Source organism: Mastomys coucha, unplaced genomic scaffold (genome assembly GCF_008632895.1).
Source record: "Mastomys coucha isolate ucsf_1 unplaced genomic scaffold, UCSF_Mcou_1 pScaffold20, whole genome shotgun sequence".
NCBI lineage: Eukaryota > Metazoa > Chordata > Mammalia > Rodentia > Muridae > Mastomys > Mastomys coucha.
In genome coordinates this window covers 135,842,521-135,861,611 of record NW_022196903.1, presented here as the reverse complement: position 1 = coordinate 135,861,611, position 19,091 = coordinate 135,842,521, and the positions used below count along the sequence as shown (strand labels likewise).

Sequence of the window (19,091 nt, the reverse complement as noted above, 5' to 3'; positions counted from 1 at the left end):
CAGCTTGCCATATAATATAAAAGAAAGACATAGTTGGCTACCTGAATAGATCCCCAGAATTGTATCTGTAACATTAGAACATCCATCTTCAGTGTTCTGGCCAAGCATATCTGACACACACATTTGTGAAGCAAAAGCTATGAAAGACTTGCTTACCTTGTACTGGCAGTTTGTCATTCGACTCCCCTGCACCCATTTGTCCTTTCTGGCCAGCATTTTTTCTTTTCTTTTTTTTTAAAAATGATTTGTTTATTTTTGTTTATATAAGTATACTGCAGCTGTCTTCAGACACACACCAGAAGAGTGCATCAGATCCTGTTTCAGGTGGTTTTTGAGCAGCCATGTGGTTGCTTGGAATTGAACTCAGGACCCCTGGAAGAACATTCAGTACTCTTAACCACTGTGGATCTCTGATGTTTTTGAAAACTATCAATAGTATATCTGAATTATCAAAGATTGTTTAAAAAACAAAGTTATTTTAGAATAACTTTGCAAACATCTTATTGTAATTAACTAAATGATGATCTAATATGACCATGAGTTTGAGTACCTGAGTATTAATTTGTAATTTTTTTTTATCCCTAACAGTTTGTAAGAGCAGCTTTCAAAAGGACTAGAGCTTTATATTGTGTATTTAAGAATTATATAAGTATAATACCTCAAATAAACATTGAAAACATACATATATTATGTGTATCAAAATAACCTTAAATTTGTATCAATATACAATAACTTACATCAATGTATCAAAATAAATTTATTTCTGTATCACTATATAAAATTTTATAGCAATGTAACAAAATATAAACACAATGTTGCCTCAAAATACAAAGAGCTCCACCAATGTAAGACTATGGCTATAATTTTTTGTTTGTTTGTATATTAGTAGATTCAATAATATATTGCTTTTTATCTAATATTCTTGTAATAGTTCTATATTCCCCCCTTTTCTTTTTAACCACTTTCTCTTATATAATAAAGAAAAAAAGGATAGAGAAAAGGAAAAGAAGGAAAAAAAAATCCCTGAATCTAACCTCCCTATTTGGTCTCTTCCCGGTTTGAGAAAATAACTAATTGAAACCTTCCCCTATTAAATGATAACAAACATCTAACACCTACTGAATGAATGGGGCTAAGTTTTCTTTTGTGGGCCCAAGAAAAATGGGGAAATTGTTAAGTCTTAAGAAACCCAGCTGTAGAATTTGTTGTCCAGTCTATGTTCTGAGAAAGCTCAGACTTAAATTCTGAATTTCTGTAAGGTCTGTATGGTTGCACCAAATAAGCCAGATGTTTTTGAAGTTTTCCCTAGAAACAAGTCTTTAGAAGAAACAGCACTCATGTAGTCTGAGGTAGTTCAGGCAGGAGGCTGGAACGTTAAGCCCCAGCATCTAATATTCCCAAAGGCAAATCTTGTCAAGGCTGTCTTTTTTGTTTAATTTTTTTCTGTGCACATAAAGCTTTCAGAGATAACATATTTTCCTATTAACACAAGGTATAGAATGTGCAATGTGCACAGATCAGTTAATGAAGATTCTTTGTTTTCTTTTTGAGCAGGTGAATGACATCTATTTTTCTTAAGTTAGTTTGGATTGTATAACCAAACTACAACATAAACCTCTATCCAAGCCATATGAAAGGATGGCTTGATGAATCTTGAAGAATGTTTAGCCAACAAGATCCATTGGCTATGTATAGCTTAAGTTCTGGCTAAAGACCTTTTTCTGTCTCAGCCAGTCTCAGGGCTGCTCCATATACAGGGATCAACAAATCATGCTACCTGTTCTGTTTGGTCTTCTTAATTTCTTTCTTCCTGTTTGTAGCCAAGATCTTCAGAGGTGGTCCTCTCTCCAATCTGATCCTTATCACATTGGGCGACATCTAAAACCTTTTCTTCTTTCCTGTTGACACAAAGTCTCTCCTCCACCATGACACACCTTTGTCCAGCAGTTTGAAGTAATTATAAGTATTGGCTGATCCAATAGCAGTCTCTTTTCTATCCAGGTCTGCTCCATTTTGACCACTCTCAAAGAGAATATATAATATCATCATTAGCATTGACCATGCAACCATGTTCATATTGCCAAATCAAAACAAGACTTACAGTGTCTAATACATTCCTCTATGATGAAATGTATTTATTATTATGTATTGAGACAGGGTTCCTTTGTGTAGCCCAGGCTGTTCTTCATTTTCTCTGTAGATCAGGCTGGCCTTGAGATTACAAGGAGCCTGTCTCTTTTTGATTTGTCACCCAAGTATTGAGATCAAAAGCATTAGGTTATTTATAGTCTATGTACTCTTAAAACATTTGTATCAGTTTTTATCTCTGTCTCCCTGCTTTGGAGATTTACTTTTTATGTAAATATATCTATCATTATTTTTATCTTACTTTAACATTTTTCACTGCATTCAACTTTATTAAATTCCTTCTCATCTCAGTGCTTAAGCATACATTCAAACACATTGTAAAACAATATTACATTGTCTCTATGACATGTATTTACATGATTTATTTATCTCCTCTAACAAAAGCCATTTATATTCTGCATTGCCAAGATGATAAGTAACAAGTACAGTTAGTGAGCACAACAGTATTACTTTTTATATGTCACTTGTTACTCTTTTTCTTGGATCTTACTGATCCACCATTTCTCTTTAGATGTTTCTCTTGTCCAGGGGTCTTCAAATTCCTAAGTCGGATGATTTCTTCTCTGGAAAAGATAAAAGCAATAAAGCCCCACCCCAACCTCAACTCTCGGTCCTTACATTAACTAATAGAATATATCTTTCCTAGGGCAAAATGTTATTTGGTAACAGAAAAAGAAAGCATTGTCTTTCAAATTGAAATCAAACATATCTCATGTGGGTAAATAAATATACCTATATTCTCTTTCTTTATATAAATTTAAGGTTGATATGTATTCATTTTAAAAATTACTATGGACACTCCTACCTACTATTAAGCAAAAAACTTACTTAATACCTTTAAGGGAAAAAAATGTGTCAGTTTGGATTTTAGACTGTCATTTGCAAGCAGCTTTATCAATCAGCAGGGGTCCCAACCCTGACTTCATTGTTTTCTGGGAGACATTCTGTTTTCCTGGCTCTGATCAGTCCTGGAGTACCCACTCACAAATGCTTACACCCACAATTTGTTCTGCCTCCAAGATATGCACTGTTAAGAGATGGAGCAGAATTTGAGGGAAAAGCCAACTAATGACTGGCCCAGGTGGAGGCCCATGCCATGCATGTCTATGTATGTTTAGGGGGAGGGTGCCTGTTGAGGTCAGAGAGGGTGTCAGATATCCTGAAATCAGAGTATAAATAACTCTTGGCCACAGAACTGGTTCCTTCCTCACCCACTGTGGTATTTTAAGACATGACTACATCAGGATAAACCTAGTTCCTTTAATGTCTTGAATCTTGTTTCTGTCTTTTTTGAGATAAACCTTTAACTATTACTACATGTACTACTTTAGACCCTTTTCTTCTTACTTAACTTAACTCCACAGAATGGATCAACCTCTAATACTTTTTCTAAAGGTCTGAATTACCCCAGTGAGGTGGTGGATGCCTGTAATCCCAGCATGGGGAAGCAGATAAAGATGATTAGGAGTTCAAGACACAAACAAGAATGATAACAATGTCAATGGTGAACAATGATATACAAAGATTATATTTAGATGAATTTATGGATTGTAAAATTTTTGTATAGTTTACTAATGAAAAAATTATACAAGCTAATACAATATCTACATTTCTTTACAGATGACCTGACCATAACATCCAGTGATACACGCTGGGTCGGTGCTTGGTGGATTGGCTTTTTGGTCTGTGCAGGAGTGAATATCCTGACCAGCATCCCGTTTTTCTTCTTGCCAAAAGCCATCCCAAAGGAGGGATTACAGGATAATGGGGATGTGACTAAATATGAGAAAGTTGAGAAGTACAGAGAAAGAGCCAAAGAGGAAAACCTTGGAATCACTAAAGGCAAACATGGAAACTTTAAACTCTATTTGGTTTAGATGGGTCTGTGCTTAGTGGACACTTGTCACTTGTGCTGAGTTAGGACAGTTTGTCACCAAATGTCCCTACTCAGATGGGTTAAATGTCTTCTACAGTCACCACTTGAAAATAACTGACATGATAGAGAACCTGGATAGATTAGATTAATTTACGTAGATTGAAAAATTTACGTCAATCTGAACATTCAATGAGAAAATATATTTTCCCATCTGTTTTGGCAGTCCTATTTTTAAGAAAATATTAGTCCAAGTTAAAAAAAATTACCAGAAATCAAAGATAAAGACAAAGATAAAAAACTGATAAGAAAAATGTTTAGCTGTGAGCATCTTCGAAGTCAAGGCCAATGGATAACATCTATCCTTTATATTTGAAGGTGTGTGGTAGTTTATAGAATTGTTCCCTTAGAACAAACTGTCCTAAAATAAGCAGGAATGTTACAAACTGACAATGCAGATGTTTCTGTTAGAAGCTACAGTGGGACAGCAGAGTGTTGTTCAAAAGTGCCCATTCTTAAAACATGGCACTATTTTCAAAGTTGTGTAGTATTCTCCAGAAGTCAGAGTTAGTACATGAGGGACACGGCTTGTCCTCTAGAGTTCTGAAAGTGTATAGTTGTAAGATGAGGTTCCAGTGCTTTCCCTGTCAAATGAAAGTAATTGTAATATCCTGGGTTTCTGTGTGGTTATGGCACAGGCTCCGGTGGTAGGTGTGCATTTTATTGATGATATTGCTATTTCCCTCACCATTCACAACCCCTAACATGAGTGGGTGCTGAATGGTCACATGTCTGCCTTAAACATTAAAGATCATGGCTAAGGAGCCAGTCACACTGGGAGCCAGTGCAGAGGCTTGAACCTTCTTAGGATCACAGCCATGTTAAAGAGTCTCCAGAAGGGGCAAATGTTGACATGTGTGCAACCTTGTGGTCTGCCTGATCAATCTAATTTTCAAAACTAGGAAAGAGCTTAGCAGAGAATAAGACAAACAGAACTTGACTGTGAACTGTGGAGACTCATTTAGGAGGATAGGGATGTCAACAAACATGAGTTCTAAAGCTCCCAGGATTAGCGACTGCAGTCATCTCACTCAAAAAGATGGGTTTTGCTACTAGAGTCCATTCCTTTTCATTAAACTGCTCTGCCTCTACTTCTAGATGTTTTATTCTTAGTACTTTTATCCAAATGGAACTTGAGGCAATTTATGGATAGTATAAAGTTAGAAAATCAAGACAGAAGAGATGAAAAGGAAAGAGACTGTTAACTGTGGGTTTCAGCCAAACCATCTCCAGTGAGATCCAATCCATTTCCTAGAGACAGGCTACAAACTTGACCTTCAGCTTCTTAAAGAGGGCACACTTGGAAGGTTCCTGATATTCACCAGCTGGTCAGCATTACTTACAGTGAGAGCTTTGAGTTCAGAGGTGTTTATGATTATCATTAGGTGCTTCTCACTTGTCCTGTGAAGAGCTGGTGAGATGCTAGGGTTGTGTGGGCTGCAGCATAATTCCTGGAGCATTCCTAAACTGTTAGCTTAGCCATTCTTGCATTAAAGGGCAATAACATCAGAGTCAGAAATGAAACTTCATCAAAGCTAGTTCCTCACTGATTCCAGAAAACAGACTAGTCCCTCTCTGGTGAATGTATAATAGAAGGAAATGAGAGAGAAGCAAATGAAAATGTAGACAGAGACACAATCCAATCTTTTTTTTTTAGTTTTGTTTGTTCTCACAGTTGTGCTTTGATTCATGTATAAGCCTGTTGTGTCACTAACATGAATGTGACTTAAACAATGATATAGAACTTTAGTACCAAGGAGAAAGATTTATCAAACACATTTGTGTTATAGCAAACAATCGGTGATATTTTTAGGAGAACTGGACACAAAATGCAAGGAAGGTCAAGTTAGGGTGGTGGTGTGTATGCTCTCTTGTTTCAGATTTCCTGCTATTTATGAAGAGCCTCTCCTGCAATCCTATGTACATGCTTTTAACTTTTGTGGGTGTGCTCCAGATGAATGGACTTATCAGTACTTTTACCTTCTTGCCCAAATACCTGGAACAGCAATATGGAAAATCTACTGCAGAGGCAGTATTCCTCATAGGTATGTACGTTCTAGCACCTCCCCTCACACAAGGACATGTCTAACAGTAAGATAATCTGACTAGGAAAATACAAGGAAATGAAATCTCTTAGGAAATTCTTGTAAACTTCTTCCTAAAAATCTCCAAGGAAATCAAGAAAGGATAAAAGAAGAAAGAAACCCGAAATTCCCTCTCTGGTTTCTCTCCAAACTGAATGGAAATCATAGTTATAGAAATCATAGGAGAAGCTCATATTAGTCAGTTTTCAAATGCCAATATGTTATAATACAGAGTTATCTCACTGGGCTTCTGTATCTTGCACCCACATTTTACATCTGGGCTTCAGTTATTGCTCTCCACATTTCCCCTTAACTCAGTACCCCAGACCCCTGTTGGTCTGATCAGTCTGCTCAGCCACACCCTGCTTTTCTTGCTAGTCCACTGAACCCAGGGACCCTATTTTACCGCTGAAAACTGAGGATCATGAGATCACATGATCTAGAATTCCCTGAAAGTGCAAATCCCAGTCCTCACCTTAAGACGTATAAGATTAAATGCAGTGGTGTGTTGCTGCAAAAGATGATTAAATTCTTCCAACTCTGGGGCTAATGTTGTGTGAATCCACCCTACACAGGATTTTTCTCTTTTCCTTTCTCTCTGTCTCTCTCCTTCTCTCTCTCTCCCTCCCTTCTTCCCTCCCTCCCTCCCTTTCTTTCTTTCTTTCTTTCTTTCTTTCTTTCTTTCTTTCTTTCTTCCTTCCTTCCTTCCTTCCTTCCTTCCTTCCTTCCTCCCTCCCTCCCTCCCTCCCTCCCTCTCTCTCTCTCTCTCTCTCTCTCTCTCTCTCTTTCTTTCTTTCTTTCTTTCCCTTTTCTTTGATTTTGTATAGGGAAAATGAGTCAGGGTGGAAAAATGCTGGACATCAACAATGCACAAAATGTTTTACACTTGATAAACACAGATTCAGTAGCAATCTTCAAAATCACCTGGGGCAAAGTCAAATTCCCAATACACAGAGTGGAAAGAAACAAATTAAATATTTAATTGTGTGTGGGTGTGTGTTTTGTATAATCCTCATAAAGGTGTTTATAACCTTCTGCAAATGATTAAGTAAATGCTAATTGTGTTTTTGAAGAGGTGTTATGGGCATTTGTAAACCTCATTTTATGTAATGTATGATTGAATAGGAGTAGAATCATGGTATATTTAATATAAATTGTTTCTTAAGTAAGATGTATTGCACAAATTGATAACATATTTATTTTTCTGATGTCCTTATGAATACTATTTCACTTGTGATTATAGGCGTTTGTAACTTACCTCCATTATGCCTTGGATATTTAATTGGTGGCTTTATTATGAAGAAGTTTAAGATTCCTGTCAAGAAAGCTGCATATCTAGCATTGTGCCTGTCCTTCTCTGAGTATCTCCTTTACTTCTGTAACTTTTTGATTACCTGTGATAATGCCCCAGTTGTTGGATTAACTACGTCTTTTAAAGGGTATGTAGTTTCCTAATGAAGATCAAAATATTTTCACAATTGCTGATTCACTTTTTCCAAAGATTGTTCATGGCCAGATCATTTTATTATAACTTAATGGCAGTGATCCATGGTTATTTTATATTTTTCTTCCATTCATCAATTTTATGCCATCTCATACAAAGTATGATCTTATTAAAATGGGTTGAGGACTATCAGTGTGTAAGTTTATTCCACATGCATATGGATGGTTGGTGATATACTAGTCTGCTTTAAAGTGTAATAAATAATTTGGAAAGTAATTTGGAGCTTTGTAGCCTAGGTTATTCATGTATTTCATACTCCAATAAACAAGTAGCTTTAAAGTTGACTGTACAGGCTACAAGTTTTCATAAATATCTACAATGGGCTCAAAGTTAGCATAATTGAGTCTAATACATGGTAAGTCAATTAATGTGTATGTTTATAGATGTCACTGGTATAGTATGTCACGTGTACTCTGTAATCTTAGATTTTGCATTTTACATGTTTCTTGGTTATATTATATATTAGCCTGAGAAATTTAAAACTTAGTTTAGGGCATACTTATAAGATCACCCAATCGGTTAAAATGAAGTAAACCATATACTTGAGGTTCATTTCAGAATGGCAGGAGGTGGGGGTAAGGTGGGGGAGAGAGAGAACAATGATAAAGATCCATGCAGAGAAGCTGGACAGTGGTGGCACACGCCTTTATTCCCAGCACTTGGGAGGCAGAGGCAGGTGGATTTCTGAGTTCAAGGACAGCCTGGTCTACAGAGTGAGTGCTAGGACAGCTAGGACTACACAGAGAAAACCTGTCTCAGAAAAAAAAAATGAAAAAATAAAAAAGATCCATGCAGAGAGAACCCATTTAAAAGTAGAAGCTGTAGGCTATCTTTAATCCCAGGACTCCTACTGGGAGCTGAGTTGGATTGGCAGGAAACCTGAAAGCTCATGGATCTGCTAATCTGGCATTGCTTCAGTGAACAGGGGACTCTGTCTCTAACAAGGTGGAAGAGTATCTACTGATTACCACATGCATGCCATTGCAAACATCTTCCTACACACAAACTACACACACACACACACACACACACACACACACACACACTCAAACAATCAAAACACTCATGACAGAGAGGGAAAGTGAAAAAGAGACAGACATGAAAATTAAATTTCCTTTCAACATTCTTAAGAATTGTAGATTTAAATGATTTGGAGTATAAAATAAGTAATTATATATTTGTATAATTGTGTACAACACATGAAACATTGCATATATATATATATATATATATATATATATATATATATATAAAAGCTGATTTTATTTATTTTTTAAGATAGGAAATTTTCCATTCACTTTGGAGATGTACAAATTGGAACTTAGGAGGGATTAGTGTGTTTACAAGAAATGGCTCCCAGACCACCAGAGAAAATTGTACACACTAAGTCCATCTCCTGTCACGCTGACTCCACATTGTGCTTGAAGAATAGGATTTGAATTTAGCCTCTAGACTCCCATATTTTTCTGTTTAAATCTCTTGTCAGTGCTGGGCACTTTCTCAGAAGATCATGTGTGTGTGGTCAAACACTCCATTTTGTGAGCTAAATGCACCACCCATCTTATAAATGGAAATTGCAGATTTTGTTCAAATCAACCCTCTTTCATTACTTCCCATCATGCAGATCAATGAGAGATTAGCCCTCTTTAATTTAGCTTTGATAGCAGAATATTTTCCCATAAGGTGGGCACTTTAGTTTTGGTTTTGATGTAACTAAAAATGAATTCATGAGACCACTGGAACAAATAACTTGTGGGCCAAAATCATAGTATAAGGACTACATATTGATATATGAAAGATTTCTGTTTCTGTCTTGGGGGAGATGATTCTCTCTCTCTCTCTCTCTCTCTCTCTCTCTCTCTCTCTCTCTCTCTCTCTCCTCGTGTGTGTACATGCCGAGATAAAAAGAAGAAAATAAAGTGCTTGGGTAGATTTTTCAGCGTTCATGACATTATTTCCAATCATTTTAGAGTTCAGCACCAACTATATGTGGACAATAGCATCCTTGCTGATTGCAACACAAGGTGTAGCTGCTTAACGAACACATGGGATCCGGTGTGTGGGGACAATGGCCTAGCATACATGACAGCCTGCCTCGCGGGCTGTAAGAAGTTTGTTGGAACCGGAACCAACATGGTAACAATCCTTTCAGTGTTTGGGCTGGGGTTTTGTGTCCTGGGTTAACATGTGCTGTGACCTAAGCCGTCATCTGCTAAAAACTAAAGAATAGTCCTTGCTTAAAATAGGTTAATATTTTTATAAACAACTCAATTTACTCTGTATATGCATACTTGATGTTACAATTCCTAGAGATTATATAAAACCTTGACAGAGTCTGAGCGTTATTTGGTAATTGCGAAGAATTGAAATCATCGTTCAAATGCTCTGAGTTTAAATGCTCTGGATGGGTTGGGAGATAGCTCATGTGTAAAGAGCACTGGCTGCTCAGAGGACTGGGTTAGATCTCTGAACATAGACGGTGTGGCTCACAACTCCAGTTCCATGCCTCTGACACTCTTCTGACTTTCTCAGGCACCAGCATGAACTTGTTTGTATTAACATATATACAGAAGCATACATAAAAATCAACATTAAAACTAATAATTACTCTGCACAGAATTTTCCCTTTGTTGAGATAAGGTTTCATGAATCCCAGGATGGCCTCAGACTTGCTGTGTAGTTGAGATTGACAGAAAACTTTTCATATCATGAACGTTTTGTCCACTATTTGTCTGTCGTTTATTATTGATTGATTGATTGATTGAGGGTTTACGTGTGTGTTATGTAAGAGCATGTACATATGGAGGTCAGAAGGTGGGTGTCTCTTGATTCTCAGCTTCCATGGACTTTGTGCTTCTGAAACAGGATTTCAGTGTTCTAGAATTTTCTGGTTCTGTTAAGCTGCCTGGCAAGTGAACCCAGGGAGTTGTAGGGTTGTTAGCTAATGACCGCCACTGGGCACAGTTGCTTGGTGGGATTGAACACAGGGAGTTTGACTACACTTACCCTATGCATCTACTGTAGTGGGTACTGGTCTATAGGAAAACACCAAGGCATTGCTCCAGGGGTGGGAAAGCACAGTCGGAGATGTGGGAAAGCAGAAGCTGGCTAGAGGTTCCCTGGGCCTGCGATGAGGCCAGGGCTGTGGGGTTACCAGGCTCTTGGACATCCAGGCACTGCTAGTAGTTGCTAAAGAACTGAAAATGGGAATCTGGAGCCCATGGGCTTGGAACAATGTCTAGCCCTGGAGCGTAGAGGTAGTGGGAGGGTGAGAGTGTGGAGGGAAGGGGATCTCTGTCTGGCCTGTCCTGGCAGAGGGATTGTTCTTAGCTTGATAGCAATTATGGCTGAGAGCACAGAGAGGCCTTCTGCGGGAGACTAAGGTGCAGCTCTGTAGGAGAGTTAGTTCATGGTTCCAAATAACTTATTGTCATGGTGGAAAGTGGGTGCATAAAATCATACCCCACTTCTCAGGGTGGGCCTGAGATTAAATAACTTTTGGAGGGAGGACTGTCTGGGAAGGTAAGTTGATTGGCATCACTCTCCAGGCCTCTATGTAACTCATTAGAATGGAGAACTCTGTTTTGAGGCTACTTGACTGTGGTCACATCTCTTTTCCTATTGTTTTGGTCTTGGATGTTAGGGTTGCCTCATCTACATGTGAAAGGGCTTGGGGACATTGCCCTTATGTGACTGATGGCCATAAGTCTCTCTATAGGGTGCTACAAGACAGGGACCTGGTGCTGAGAGCAGGCAAAGCTCTTACTGTCCCTTCAGGGAGTCTGCGGCTTCTAGCCTTTAGCTCAACCTTACCACACTTTCTCTCATGGTCTGCCACCTCGCAGAGACTCCTGTTCCCACTTTCAGAGCATCAGTGATGCAAGCACATCCTCTATTCATGCATTTTTTACATGAGTGCTGGGGATGTGAACTTACATCCTCATGCTTGTACAGGCCATTATTGACTGTTCCATCTCCCCAGCTCCCCATCATGATAGTTTAGCATGATAAAGAATCAAACATTTTTCTTTCTTTCCTTAAACATGCTAGAATACTTAGAGATGGTTGGAAATCGGACTTGGGAACATAACAATTCAAAAAATATTGGCTTTATTTTTTAAGTAGACACTTTTCTTTGGGGACATAACTTTGTTATATGAGTAAGTACCTAACTATTTCACCAACATTCTGACACACATGATATTTTAGTACTTAGTAGTAGGGGAAAACAAACAAACCCATTTTTATTTAATTTTTAAAATTATCTGTGGGCTAGAAAATTGCCTAACTGTGTAAAGGCATTTATTACCAACTCTTACTAGTAGAATCATATTCTGGGTTCCAAATGATAGATAGAACTAAATCCTATACATTGTTTCCTGACGTCTACATGCATGCCGTGGCTCAAAAATATGCAGACATAGACATATACATGCACATGCATGAACACCATACCCACATATACACAATACATGCATACATGCATACATGTAAAAGCAACCAAACAAATAAAATAAGGTAAAGATAAAGTTTGAATTCAAAATAAGTGAATGTTTGCAAATTTACTCAGTAGGTTTAAAATATACCAAATTTTAAAATCTACCTTTTATATTTTGATGACAAAAATCTGAGATACCAAAAATGAGACGGAAATAAAAAGGACAATTAACCTACATTTTAATTATTTAGTGTTTTTTTATTTAATGGCATTTGTGCTCAAACTCAAGTCCTCATTCAAACTAGGTGAGTGCTCTTTCTCTGAGTCATATCATTGACCTAACACTCTCCATTTTGATCCAACTGGCTGTGCAGACAATACTGAAAGTTTAAGCCCAATATTGTTCTTCTTTGACAGGTGTTTCAAAATTGCAGCTGCATTCGGTCATCGGGAAACTCATCTGCAGTCCTGGGGCTGTGTAAAAAAGGCCCTGAATGTGATAACAAGCTAAAGTACTTTTTAATCTTAGCAGTAATTTCCAGTTTCACCTTCTCTCTCTCAGCCATACCTGGGTTCATGGTTCTTCTGAGGTAATAAGCAAAGTCATCATTTAGTTTTCTCTTTTTCATTCCGAGTAGTATGTGCGTATTGAGTATATGACAGGTGTGCACATGTGTACATGATGTGGGATCCTATGTGCTTCAGGCAGGTCAGAATGTTGAGGAATCTGTTTTCTCCTTTCACTTTCTATTTGAGGCATGGTCTTTCTTGGTATTTCTGCTGCTGGTCTACCTGTGTACTCCAGCTGACCTGCCTAAGGTTGCAAGCAATTCTGATTTCTCCTTTTATTTCTCTGAAGTAATTAGAGATGCATACCATGGAATTGGTCTTTTTATTTTAATTTTTTTTACATATATTTCTGGGCTCCAGAGACTGAACTTGGGTCATCAAGCCTTTGAGGGAAGCATGTTTATCCACTGTCCCATCCAAATACTACCATCTAGATTTATTTTTGTCCTTTATTAATTTTTTTTTTCAGAAGAAACACCCTTAGAGTCATGGTTCCAAGAACCTCAATGTTCTAAGTAAGATTCCTTTATCAAGACTGTTACAGTGTGGACTTCTAAATTTAAAAGTAATTTTAAGTTTTCTGAAAATTTCCTTCCTATCCTTTACTATCTTCTCCCCTTATTATGCCTAAAAGAAAAGACTTCTTGTTTTGAGAGTAGTTGTCTAGTGCTCATTTTCTATGGCTCAGCTAACTGGCTGGCAGAGTGTGAAAGTCTGTGTAAAATCATCCAGTTCACCTTGACATTCTGAGCCCAATCTGTCTTTAACAAAAAACATGAATGCAATACTAGATATTCTTTAACCAGGAGGTACATGAGTGCAATGATAGACATTCAACCATGACACAAACTGAGCAAGTTACACAGCCTATTTCAAAATTTTATATTATTAGCAGGTGTTTTTTCCAGTCTATCAAACTTCACACCCACAAGCAGTGGGAAATAGTTCAACCCCACCTTTCCTGTCTCATTGGAATTCAGAAGCAATGTTGAATTAACCATGGTGTGTTATTCTTAACACTTTATCCTTTTAGAGTGAACCAAGATTGTCATTTCTCACTTCATTCCCTCTTTATCCTGGTCTTTTCCATTAACTTGTCTACATTCCCTTTGTGTCCCTGCTCCTTGTCCTCCTTATCCAAATCTTTCTCCTTCCCTTCTCCATTGCATCCCTTTTCTTCTTCCCTCACTTCTCTGTTCCCTTCCCTTCCCTTCCCTCCTCTCCTCTCCTCTCCTCTCCTCTCCTCTCCTCTCCTCTCCTCTCCTCTCTTCTCTTCTCTTCTCTTCTCTTCTCTTCTCTTCTCTTCTCTTCTCTTCTCTTCTCTTCTCTTCTCCTATCTTCCCTTCCCATTCCCCCCTTAGCCTAACCTACACCATCCTACCCTTCCTCCCTCCTCTGCTCTCCTCTCCTCTCTTTTTCTTTCTTCTTTCCTTTGGTCTAACCTTTCCTTTCCTTCCACTTTCTTCTTCCTTTCACCTGCTTCTATTCATTATACTAATTCAGGAATAGCATAGACATATGCCCTGTATTCATTTTCCATTGTAAGGTTATATTTTGAATATTCTCCAAATGGAGATGTGCTGTGTGCCTTGTTCATAAGTTCATGGACAGATAAAGGCATCAAGTATTGCTAGTGAATAAGACTTAAGACTTATTCTTGAAAGTGAGGGTCATTTGTCTGTGACATCTGTCACCCCATCACCTGCCAGGCAGATTTAGCTAATGTGGCTAAGTGGTGTCTCCTTTCTCTCTCACTTCTTCAGATGCCTCAATTCCAAAACTGCATGATCAGTTGATAAGGATGAATTTTTCTCATAGAAGAGGACAGTCTTAGTGAAGGGCAGATGAGATTTGAACTCTTCTGTTAGACTTTGCAAATATGCTCTCAAAAGATGCTCTCATAACTATATGCCTATTCTAACTTCCATACCTCACTCACTTTTTAAATTATCTTACATTTTGATGTTGACTCTTCCACTGGGGGCAACAAAACAAAACAAAACCCCCCCAAAACAAAACAAACAAAAGACAAAACAACAAAAAAACAAGGTTAATTTATATTTTACTGTATGATTATTTAAAACATTTTGTGTGTACCTGAATATGTGTATGTGTGTATGTGTGTGTGTTTATTTCAACAGCCATTCATATTGAAATAAGAGAACATCTCACAGGAGTTGGTTCTCTTTTCATCATGTGGGTTCTACATATTGAAATAGTTTGTCAGGCTTGGAGGCAAGAATCTTCACCTACTGAGCAATCTTTTAACTCAAATGTGTGATTTCTTGATGTAATGAGGCTAGTGTCTATTCAAATTATTTTTCTTGCATTTCTTTGTTTTTCTTGCTGAATTTGATGATTGCAAGGTAAATGATGGATAAAGTACTACTGATTGTATTCTATCATGACTCTTCTATATTGTAGTGTTTTCTTGAACTTTTTCATGGAGTCACTCCCTAAATGAAATAACAAGTTGCATATATTATGATTTCCTTACACAAGGGTATATTTGGTGGGAAAAGACCACATTTTAAAAAGGGTTTCAGTATTCCTAATTTACAAGAATATTTTTCAGTTTGTATCCTAATAGGCCTCTACTTTGTATTTAATTCTCAAAACCACCTCAAGTCTAATTTTTGGCAATACAGGAGAAAAAAACACCTAAGGTCAATAATTCCACATAACATTTTCTTAATGTCATAATGTGCATAATGGATTCTTTCTCTCTTTTGTTGAACTGCATTTACCATGTCTCCAGTTTTCATACGGCATGTGATTGTTTTATTAATACAACAAAATGTCTGGCAAAACAAAACAAAAAACAAAACAAACAAACAAAACCCAAACCTTAGGAGAATAATTTATGTAGTTTCTGGTTTCAAAGTCTAGGGTCATTATCATTGGTATGGCATGGTATCTGCCATGGTAACCAGGAATCTGTTCATCTGGGTTAGCACACACTGTCTAACTGTTAAAGGGCTCAACCTTGCTTTAGATGTGTGGAGGTCAGAGGCTAGACAACCTTTCCATCCTTCTTCTGTATGTGCATCACAAAGGTAGAGCTATAACATTCTCACTTCAGGATGAAAATGTTAAGCATTATAATCATGAACTACTACTGTCATTGGGAAGATACTAAGACAGATATGGATTTGACCGATGAACTTGTATGTATGTATGTATGTATGTTTGTTTGTTTTAAGTTTGTATGTATTTTTCAGGAGTGTCAAGTCTGAAGAGAAGTCACTTGGAGTTGGATTACATGCATTTTTCCTAAGAATATTTGGTATGAATAATATCCCCAGCATATAGACCAATATTAAGTGCTTAGCATCCAATTCTTTTTTCTGATAGGAAGCTATACTTAACTCTTGTCTTAGGGTTTCCAATGCTGTGAACAGACACCATGACCAAGGCAACTCTTATAAAGAAAACATTTAACTGGGGCTGCCTTACAATTTCAGAGGTTCAGTCAATCATCATCAAGGCAGGAAGCATGGCAGCATGCAGGCAGACATAGTGCTGGAGGAGCTGAGAGTTCTGCAGATTGATCTGCCTTCAGCCAGGAAAGACTGTCTCATGGGCGGCTAGAAGGAGGGTCACAGTGACCTACTTCCTCCAACAAGGCCACACCTAGGCCAACACCTCCTAATACTGCTACTTTCAGGGTCAAGCTCAGTCAAACCACCACACATTGGCAACCCCAAACACACTTTTTACCTTAAAGAGAATAAGGGTTTTAGTCTAGAATCAAACATGAGTTACCATGACATGAGCACACAGATTAAGATCATCCAAATATAATGTTAGAACATGAGGGCTACTTTGTGATGTTTATAGTTAGAGAAAAAAGGAATCCATGAACAAGGCACTTCTCAAAGATACCTGTAGGAATGCCAGGTAGGTTAGTTACAGAAAAGCAGAAATATCTGTGCTGTGGGCTCAGATGCTAGCTGTTGGCATTCTTAGTATTTTAGTGGGTGGGGGCTAAATACTGTAAGTCCTCTTTCCTGTACTGCCTCTTAAATCAAGATATCACCCAACGGCTTCATGCAATAGCCACAGAGACATAAGGACAGACATAAGAATGGGACAATGAATTATCGGTAAAAGAGGTAGAGATAATTTGTCTTTGGATCTGCAATAGTCCAAGTATCCACATGCAAGAAGTCCCATCAACTTGAAATATCTTGAACATAGGTGTGCTCTGCCCACATTATCCTGAACTTCAGTTTACAAGCCCTTGTGTTTGGAACTGGTTATTAGTAATTAGTCTGAGAATGAAGTCATTGTAGAAATAAAAATATTTTCTCTTATCTTTAAAGAACTTACCTAAACTTAATTAACCTTTATCTTTTAGTAGATTCAATAAAAAATCAGTAGGTAATGGCTTTTGTTAGTTAGAAATACAGAAACACAACAAAGACATTTCAAGAAATACATGTGGTTCATAATTATAAACTCATGGAGTAATTTCTTAGCATTTTATACATAGCTTTTATTTGTTGTGATCTCAAAAGTTTACATTAACTTATGATTCCTAAAAGCAAGTTTATAACATTTGATTTATAATTTGTTATATTGTGTTTTAAAAAATAGGAAAATTGAAGTGTTTCCAAGTGAAAAAACCTCTCCCCCCATTTTTTCCTTTCAATGGGTTGGGGTTTTGTTTTTGTGGTTGTTGATTGTTTGGGGTCTATTTTGTTTTGATTTTTTTCTCTCTTCACTGTAGCTGGCATTCCTGCACCTGTTTATTTTGGCGCTTTGATTGATAAAACATGTTTACATTGGGGAACTTTGAAATGTGGTCAGCCAGGAGCATGCAGGATGTATGATATAAACAGCTACAGGTAATGATAGCACTTGCGATCTACTTTTGTAGCATTAAATGTCCTCACTCATATTTAAATTTTTCTTGAGTGATAAGATTATATTTGGCTTCATTTTCAGAATGCACGTAGGTGGAATACTTTCCTTTTTACATATTTTAAAAATTTCCCATCATTCCTACAATGCTTAAATTATTTAAGCATGAGTGGGTTTCCTAACACAACCCACCAAAATAATTTAGAGAGTGAGGAGGTATCTGCTTGGAGTCTCTGGATTGGGAGGGGAAAGCTCTCCAGCCTACTCATGCATGCAGCCTGACTCAATGAGAACCTCAAATCTGTGTAGTCCCACGCAGTTTAATAAAATGTGCCAGATGCTGTAGCCAGGGATTATCTTGAAAAGACACCTGCTATCTACATTTCACTCTTGGTCACATCTCTGGGAAACTGCTGGATTTATTGGTTAGCAAGCTTATTAACAAAACTTAGCTCAGTAAAGTGATTATGCTACAAGTCTGCTGAGAGTGCCACAAGGGGAATGATATAATTACTGGAGCCATTACCCTTAGGAACCATGAGACCAGGGAGCTGTCTCTCTGAGATAGGCAGGGTCCATGCAGTTGTGTATGGTTTCATGAGGCTGCTTTGATTTAAAGCGGTTACCCATCTATTTCCCACCACTCTGATGCTACTTGGGCAGACGTCACTAACACTACAGTGACCAAACTGTGGTTTCACTGCTTCCCCATCCCCAGGGACATACCCACAATGGTGGACTCTATCCTGGAATTGTAAGGCAATTTATCTCCTGTCAAAGTCTTTTATACCAGTGGCAGGAAAATAGCATATTTCGAAATCTATTTCTAGTCCAGAAAAAAATCAGTTATATTTCTAGACTGTTATATTAGAAGTCTTGATCATCTATGCATATATACTATAGTTATACTTTCGCTCTGCAGAAACAGCTGTGAGCATTTCCTCTTCAAATGTAGTAAAGTCTAGTATTTTCTGGCTAAGGAATGGTGCCACCAACTGTGGGCTTGGTGTTCTCACCTCAAGTAATGTAATCAAAACAATGTCTCATGACATGTTCACAGGACACCATCATCCACAACAGCCTTTACTGAAAGTTTCTTTCTAGAAGAGTCTGGATTGTATGAAGTATAAAACACTATTTATCACACCAGATTTTACTATGAATATGTTGAGAAAATAAAGGAAGCTATTCATAGCTATTTAGAAATATGCATATGACAAACGACTACTTCCCAACACATTAACTCCAGAAACCTTAAGGCATGTTTTAGCAAACTGACAAAGATTAGATACTCATAACAGTATATAAGTTATTGTAAGAAATCCTGAAAGTTAAAATTACCCAATTCATTTCATAAAACTTGTACAGATTTCCTGCTGACACATGCAAAATTATACATGAAAATGAACAAACTGGCTGGGTGGTGGTGGTGCATGCCTTTAATTCCAGCACTTTGGAGTCAGAGACAGGTAGATTTCCAAGTTTGAGGCCAGACTGGTCTACAGAGTGAGTTCCAGGACAGCCAGGGCTATACAGAGAAACCCTGTC

The 19,091-nt window shown here is 37.6% G+C and overlaps 1 protein-coding gene across 1 annotated transcript in view; it reads left to right on the top strand.

Annotated features, from left to right (window-relative positions):
- The window catches only part of LOC116098422 (solute carrier organic anion transporter family member 1A1-like), a 40,762-nt gene that overhangs the window by 19,605 nt on the left and 2,066 nt on the right, over nt 1-19,091 (top strand). The window contains exons 7-13 of the mRNA XM_031381043.1: nt 3,769-3,990; nt 5,962-6,126; nt 7,409-7,604; nt 9,640-9,805; nt 12,525-12,697; nt 15,899-15,963; nt 17,410-17,527. Of these exons, the coding sequence (XP_031236903.1) occupies nt 3,769-3,990; nt 5,962-6,126; nt 7,409-7,604; nt 9,640-9,805; nt 12,525-12,697; nt 15,899-15,963; nt 17,410-17,527 (1,105 nt within the window). The remainder of the gene's footprint in view (nt 1-3,768; nt 3,991-5,961; nt 6,127-7,408; nt 7,605-9,639; nt 9,806-12,524; nt 12,698-15,898; nt 15,964-17,409; nt 17,528-19,091) is intronic.